Below are 8,244 nucleotides of genomic sequence, written 5' to 3'. Positions count from 1 at the left end.
AAGGAGATTTGGTATGTCACCAAAGACACTCGAAAATTTCTACAGATGTACCATGGAGAACATTCTAAATGGCTGCATCACCACCGGATATGAGGAGGGCGGCACCCCCACAGGATCGAAATAAGCTTTTGAAAGCTGTGAACTCAGTCAGCTCTATTATGGACACTAGCTTCCCCAGCATCAGAACACCTTCAAGGTGAATTGTCTTAGAAAGGCAGCATCCATCATTAAGGACCCCCCATTACCCGGAACGTACTCTCTTCTCATTTCTACCATTAGGGAGGAGGTACAGGAACCGGAAGGCACCACTTAATGATTTGAGAACAGCCTCTGCCATCAAATATCAGATTCCAGAATGGAGATTGAACCTATGAACACTACCTCACGACCTTTTTTGTACTACTTATTTTATTTAACTTATAAATAATATACTTACTGTAATGCCGTTTTTATTATGTATTAAAATGTACTGCTGTCGCATAACAACAAATTTCACGACACATACTAGTGATATTAAACCCGATTCAAGTTAATGTATTATTGTAATTGCAATATACGGAATAATAATTTGTACAGAAGTGGAGGATCCAAGATTATGAAGATTGCAAAATTGGCTGTGTCTGATAAAATAAAAAATAGGCTGCAGAAAGAAGATAATAGTTTGGAAAGATGTATACACAAGGGACTGCATAATAAATGGTAGGAAACACCTTACTACAGCAAATGACCTCCTTTCATCCTGTAAGTACTTTTGACTACAAGAACTTTTGAGACGCTACTATTAAAAAAAATTAAGAAACAAAATCCCCTGAACTCTAAGTTCCTCCGCCTCCTTGCAAACACTCCCTTCGATACTCCCAGAGCAGGAGTTTGCGCATGCTCCCCATCGGACGTGGACGCAGGCGCAGTTGTGAGGCGTGTATGGAGCGGGCGGCAGTGACGCGCCTGGGCGTGGTGGTGGGGTCTGTAGTGTGTGCTGCGATCGGTGGCGCCCTGCTGACTCAGTACATCTTCACCATGAAGAAGAAAGCCGGCCGGAAGACTAAGATCATCGAGATGGTGAGTGGGGAATGAGGCAGGATGGTGGCCGGGCTAGCTAGCTAGCTAGCCGGCCGGCGGCCAGGAATTGAAGGCACAGCCTGAAATGCAGTACAGTATCCACTCGAGGTGATCAGTCTGCTTGAAGTGCCAGTGTAAAGCAAACTTCCTGTTCTTACAAGCAAGAAATGCAGGAAACACTTAGTATCCAAAGGAGAAAGAGAGACAGACTTCTCAGCATTTCTAATTATTATTTCAGATTTCTAGCTTTCCTTTATGATCCCAGGACTTGCTTGAATTGACTGTTGTGTAAGGCCACTTTACTCTAACCCTGGTGGGTCTATCAAACCCTGTCTTTTTAATTTAGATCAGAATCAGCCTTATTATCACTGACATATGTTGTGAAATTTGTTTTTTTGCAGCAACAATACATTGTAGGGCATTAAATGAGTGTAAGTTACAAAACAAAAACAGTGCAAACAAGGATTAACAAGCTAGTGTTCGTGGACTGTTCAGAAATTAGGGGAAGAAGTTGTACCTAAAACATTGGTTAAAGGTCTTCAGGCTCTTTTATTTCCTCCCTGGTAATAGTAAAAGAAGAGGGCATGTCCCAGATGGTGAGGGCCCTTTCTGATGGACGCTATCTTCTTGAGGCACTGCCCCTTGAAGATGTCTTCTGGTGGGGAGGATTGTACCTCTGATGGAACTGGCCAAATCTACAGCCCTCTGCAGGTTCATGTGATCCTGTCAATTAAAGCCTTCGTACCAATCTATGATACAACTAGCCAAAATGCTCTCCATCATATGTCTATTAAAATTTACAAAAGAGTCATGGTGGCATACAAAGCTCCTTGAACTCCTAATGAAGTAGAGCTGTTTATATGCATTTTTCTTGCCTGCATCAGTTACGTTGGGCCCAGGATAGATTCTGTTGAGCTGTTGATGCCCAGGAACAATCCTCTTGAGTTGTTGATGCCCAGGATCCTGAAGCTGCTCATCCCATCCACCTTTGACCCTTCAATGAGGATTAGTGTGTGTTCTCCTGACTTCCCCTTCCCAAAATCCACAGTCAGTTGCTTGGTCTTGCTGGCATTGTGTGCAAGATTGTTGATGTGACACCACCATTGTTCCAGTACCTAAAAAGACCATGTCTGAGCGACTGGCGTCCTATTGCACTCGCCTCAATAATAAGCAAATGCTTTGAGGGCTGGTCAAGGACCATCCACACTGGACTCCTTACAGTTCACCTAACAACACAACCAATTGACAGATGACGCAATAGCCAGAGCTCTACACACCATCCTTACGCATCTGAAGAAGAAGGATGCTAACGTGAAAATGCTGTTCTTGGACTAGTATTCAACACCATAATTCACTCCAGGCTTGACAAGAAGCTCAGAGACCTCGGCCTTCACCTTGCCTTGTGTAGCTGGATCCTAGACTTCATGTCAGATCGCCAGCAGGTGGTAAGTAAGAATGGATTCCCTCACCTCTGCCCCTCTGACTCTCAACACAGGTGCTCCTCAGGGCTGTATATGAAGTCCCCTCCTTTAGTCTCTGTGTGTTGCCACCCACCACACTAATCTGCTAATTAAATTTGCTGATGACTCTACACTGATTGGCCTAATTCCAAATAATAATAAGTCAGCCTACAGAGAAATTGTCGCCACCCTGACACAGTGGTGTCAAGAAAACAACCTCACCTTCAATGTTGCAGAAATAAAGGAGCTGGGTGTGGACTACACGGGAATGGAGACAGGCTAGCCCAGGCATGGGCAAACTACGGCCCTGGGGCCATATGCGGCCCGTTAAGCTTTTTAATCCGCCCGCAGAACTTGATGAAATTATATTAATAAACCTTGTTAACGTTTTTTCCCCGCAATTCTGGCATGACATGTACACAAACGTGAAAGCCTTTAAATCCAAGCTGGCTTTTTTCTCCAGGCAAATTTTGAATAAGTTATTCACTCATTTTCCCACACTAGCCATGCTGGAAGAGGCCGGCGCAAATGTGAAAAAATACAGCAAGTCACTGGATGCACTGCACAGAGAATTCTGCCGTCGCTTTTCTGATTTTGAAAAAATTGACAAGTCACTTCAGTTGGTGGCCTGTCCCCTGTCACAAGATCCTGAAACAGCACCAGAGGAGCTACAGCTGGAACTGATCGACCTTCAGTCTGACCCCGTCTTAAAAGAGAAGTTCAACTGTCTTAAACTGAATGACTTTTATGCTTCACTTGGTAAAGAGGTGTTTCCAAACCTCCGGAGGATGGCACAGAAGATGCTGGCATTGTTCGGCTCGACCTATTTGTGTGAACAGGCGTTCAGCGTCATGAACATCAACAAAGCCAGCCACAGATCCAAGTTAACTGACCAACACCTCAGATCCATCCTGAGAATCGCCACAACAAAACTAAATCCAGACTTTGATGCGCTGGCTAAAAAGGGAGACCAACAACACTGTTCCCACTGAAATTAAAAATAAGTTTCTTCGTTGTGTTATGTAAAAACTGCATTTGAAAATATTTTTTTCAATAAGCCTTACATGTTACATGTCATTTCTGTTAAGTGATGGACATGAGTAGTGTGCAGGTGCACGTACGTTCTCAAAATAAAAAATGCGCTCCAGATCAAATAACGCGCTCCACATACTGGCGCGCTGTCACTGTTCTGTCTTTGTGCTGGTCGTTGTTGAGTTTTGGCACAGAGGACAATTGAATAAGAAGGAGCAGGACAAGTAGACCTGCATCTCCTACCGTTTTTGAAATAAAGACAGTCAGGAGGAGAGTGATGATGATAATATCTTGAAGGATAACAGAATTTTCAGTGCTTTAAAATAATAACTGTTACTATTAAAAAAAGCTGTATTTTATTCATTTAATTTTCAGTGTTTTAAAAGTCATTTCAATAAATAGCTAAATACCATGGGACTTCAAAGACAGATATTTTGTTGTAATGCATTTGTTCATTTTCAATTGAAATTAAAGCACATGTTTTCTACATATCCCATGATATTTTATTTTCTCTTATGAGGTGTATTACCAAAACACTCCGTTCATCTGCTCCTGGTCTGGCCCCCCTGTCAAATTTTAGAACCCTTTGTGGCCCACAAGTCAAAAAGTTTGCCCACCCCTGGGCTAGCCCTTATTGACATCAATGGTTCTGGGGTTGAGAGGGTGAACAGCTTTAAGTTCCTTGGCATAAACATCACCGAGGATCTCGCGGTCTGTACGCACCAGCTGTGTGATGAAAAAGGCATAACAGCAGCTCTTTCACCTCAGACGGTTGAAGAAGTTTGGTATGGGCCTCCAAATACTAAGAACTTTCAGTAGGGGCACAATTGAGAGCATCCTGACTGGCTGCATCACTGCCTGGTATGGAACTGTACTTCCCTCAATCGCAGGACTCTGCAGAGAGTGGTGCAGACAGCCCAGCCCATCTGTAGATGTGAACTATTCAAAGACAGGTGTTTAAAAAGGGCCTGAATGATCATTGGGGACCCAAATCACCCCAACCACAAATTGTTACAGCTGCTACTATCCGGGAAACGGTACTGCAGCATAGAAGCCAGGACCAACAGGCTCCAGGACAGCTTCTTCCACCAGGCTATCAGACTGCTGACACAACTGTATTTCTATGTTATATTGACTCTTCTGTTGTACATACTTTTTTATTAAAAATTACTATAAATTGCACATTGCACTTTTAGACAGAGACATAACGTAAAGATTTTTACTCATGAAGGATGTAATAAAGTCAATTCAATTCAACTCAACCACCCAATCTGTCTCACAACTGTACTTGTCTGAGATTCTGCCAACAACAATGGTGATTTCTACAAATTTCTAGACAGTATTTGAGCTGTGCCCAGCCACGCAGTCCTGAAGTAGCGAAAGTAGAGCAGTGGGCTAAACACATTCTTGAGATGTGCCTGTGTTGATTGTCAGCAATGAAGAGGCATTGTTACCAATCTGCTTTGACTGTGATCTCCCATTAAGGAAGTCGAAGATCCATTTTTTTGAGGGAGGTACAGTAACCCAGGTTTTGAAGCTTGTTGATTAGTACAGAGGGGATGATGGTTTTTGAATGCCCAGTGCCAAGCTGTAATCAATAGCCTACATGCATGTTTGCTGTTGGCTAGGTGCTCCAAAGCTGAGTAGAGAGCTAATGAGATTACATACTGTTGTGGTAGGAGACAAACTGCAACCAGGCAATCGTCTTGAGTATGTTCACCCTGCTCTTCTTAGCCATAAATATGACTGATGCCAGGACATCAGCAACAGTGGCTTGGCTTTCCATTTTTTTTTTGAATGGGTACCTTGGATGTCCACCTCTCAAGGTAATATCAGATAAAACTTTGGCAGCAGTTTCTAAGTGGCCTGATGACATCCAGTTATGCCTCATCAGCACTTCCCTTGATCCCTACACTGCCTCTTAAAATCTGATTGTTTGCACACCATTGAACAGAAATTTCTCAAATCTGCACTAGACTTTGGTGTTTTATTTGATGTTATCACCAACATGGTTTGTTTCTTGGTGTATGGCATCACCTGAAACCAGCTCATCTCGGAATTTAAAATATGCAATGAGCTACCCCACTTAATTTTCTCTCACCCCTCTTACCCCTCTGTCTCCCACCCACACATGTGCTAGAGGCGTGTTGCAGGCTGCTGCAGGTCCTATTCGGGCTGTGTTGGTCATTGATGTAAATTAGTGGTCGCCAACCCGTCGGTTACGATCGACTGGTTGATCTTTGAGACCTTCCTAGTAGATCCCGAAAAAAAATGAAAAATAAATACACAAATACTGTTAAGAGATTGTCTCCGGGTTGCAGGGTTTTAGTTCCGTTCTCTTTGCCCAGTGTGCATGTGTGTAGCTCCCCCGCCACGCACTATAGAGTGTACTTCAGTGGTCCCCAACCACCGGGACGTGAGTTAACGATATTGTGGTAACTTCTACTTTACAAAAGACTACTCGACAGTTTGATGGCCAAAAGAACATCTTTATCTGGGATGGCAAATGATATTTATAGTACAGAGGCTTCCAGGTACCTCATGCGGCATGGGTGGAGGAACTATATACAATGCATACCGGGAGTAAAAAAAGAGCGGAAGTAAAAACCCCGCCAACCCGGAACCCCCCTCTTGTTACCAACAGCTTCCCAATTAGTATTTAATACTCACATTACAACAGATATGATTTGGCGATATGAAACGATATGAGTCAGCTGCACCTTTCCTCATTCCCTGTCACGCCCACTGTTGAACTTGAATGCAGGCGAGGTCATCAGTCGCCTAAACGCAGTGATACCCTCACACCAGGGATCACTGGTTGGCCTCGGGTAACTGGCCGCCTCGCACGGCTGGCAGGAAGTGCTATTGATACTGGCCTGGAACGCAGACAGATGGGCGCCGCCTCTGAACCTTGTTAGCACACTGAATGTTCGTGGGGAATCCGGTGCTAAAATATTCGCAGATGACTTAAGTAGCAGAGCAGCTACCTCACTGCGATCGACCCTCGAGCCAAACTTTTGTCGGCCAATAGATCCTACAAGGGGGGGCGGGCGGGCGTCCTGTCGCACTCCTTGCTCGGTTGGTTGCTCTCTCCGGACTGCGACCACCGCGGCGCCGGTACAGGGATCTCCAGCCCTCACCTTGTCCTCTCACCCCACCCATGACCAGTCGCACCTGGCTAAGGCGTCTGGCGGCGGGCGGGTGGCTGGATTTCGAGTCCGGAAGCAATGAGGCAATGTCTAATGAGGCAATGAAGCACTCAAGACTGCTTCGGCACCTTGAGTCCAAGCAACATGCGCTTAAAGAATAACTCACTGAGTTTTTTCAGCGGAAAAAACGGGAGCAAGCGGGACAGAAGCTAAGTGCTAAGAGCCATGTAAACTAAATTGCGGAATAGACTGGACATAAGGAACCTGCTTCGAGTATCGCTGTATTCCAGTCATGTTTAACCCCCCCCGTCGGTCGGTCCGCAAGAATATTGTCAATATTAAACAGGTCCGCGGTGCAAAAAAGGGTGGGTACCCCTGGTGTTTATACATTATTTCTACTTCCGGGTTGTGGGGTTTTACTTCTGGTCTTTTCTGCCCTGGTGCACATGCGTGTGACTAGCCGATTTGGTCGATCTTGCCTTTCACTAAGGCCGAGGTAGGGGATCTTGGGCTTAAAAAGATTGGTGACCACTAATATAAATGATGCATTTCATTGTATGTTTTGATGTACATATGACAAACAGGCCCAATTTTTAACCTTTACAGTTATTTGGGTTCCTAGTCTACTGTAAAAATTGTTGTCAAATCCCTACTTGTCTTTAACCTAATCTAACCCTACAATCCAGCGATTTTCTGTTTGTATAAAATCTGCACTTTTACAATTCTGAACTCTTCATTTTCCCTACTTTTAATAGGTGATATAGCCTCACTTGCAAGTGCCCTACTTTCAAGGTATCTTTCTGTCTGTCCATCATGGCATTTCCTCATGGAATTCTTTGTCACATATTGCTTACTAATGTTCCCATGAAGTACTCTACATATGGTACCACACCAAATGCTGTAGAAATGCAAGTTTTGTAAACCATGTCTTAAGCAAAGCCAAACATTGCTCTCATTTGAGGTGATGTTTGTGGCTTTTACGAAAAGGTTGAAAATCAGATTGTTTGCATATTCCAGAATAGTGCAATTAGAACAATACAACATGGGAAGGTCCCTCATCCTGGGATGTTGCACTGAACTAATTAAGATAATGAACCTAATTCCTTCTGCTTGCTCATGGTCTGTTTTACACCATCCCTGCATTTTATTGTACGTATCTTTAAGAGCCTCTTAAATACCTTTATTGCACCTGTCTCCAACAAACAACCTGGCACCAATTTGATCATTGTACATGGGGCAAGAAATGGACTAGAAGTGGATCTAGGTGACCAAAGTTCAGGCTCTGAATTTATAAGGTAAGGAGAATGAGTAAAATTAATATTTCTTTGCAGTTTAATTTGTTATCACAACCTCTGCACAACTATGTCTGTCTGTCTGTTTTAATTCTTGTATCAGCATCAAGTTTACAATTGATTTATTATAAAATAATTGGCTTTATAATGGGCTCTGCCCACCTCTCTCTCGTTGGTTGAGGAGAGTGTGTTGCTGATTTTCAGTTCGGAAAACTGGGGGGAAATGCGATGCAGCAGACTTTAACGCCGTAA

General features: G+C 43.8%; 1 protein-coding gene across 2 annotated transcripts in view; it reads left to right on the top strand.

Annotated features, from left to right (window-relative positions):
• The first annotated feature begins 900 nt into the window (after nucleotides 1-900).
• nt5c3a (5'-nucleotidase, cytosolic IIIA) overlaps nucleotides 901-8,244 on the top strand; it is a 42,163-nt gene continuing 34,819 nt past the window's right edge. For both annotated transcript variants that reach the window (XM_073049771.1, XM_073049763.1), the window contains exon 1: nucleotides 901-1,059. In XM_073049771.1, coding sequence (XP_072905872.1) covers nucleotides 922-1,059 — 138 coding nt within the window. In that variant the 5' untranslated portion in view covers nucleotides 901-921. The remainder of the gene's footprint in view (nucleotides 1,060-8,244) is intronic.

This window comes from Hemitrygon akajei, chromosome 1, assembly GCF_048418815.1.
Source record: "Hemitrygon akajei chromosome 1, sHemAka1.3, whole genome shotgun sequence".
In the NCBI taxonomy this organism is placed as follows: Eukaryota; Metazoa; Chordata; class Chondrichthyes; order Myliobatiformes; family Dasyatidae; genus Hemitrygon; species Hemitrygon akajei.
The sequence above is the reverse complement of the archived record's forward strand: the minus strand, read 5'-3'. Positions and strand labels throughout refer to the sequence as shown.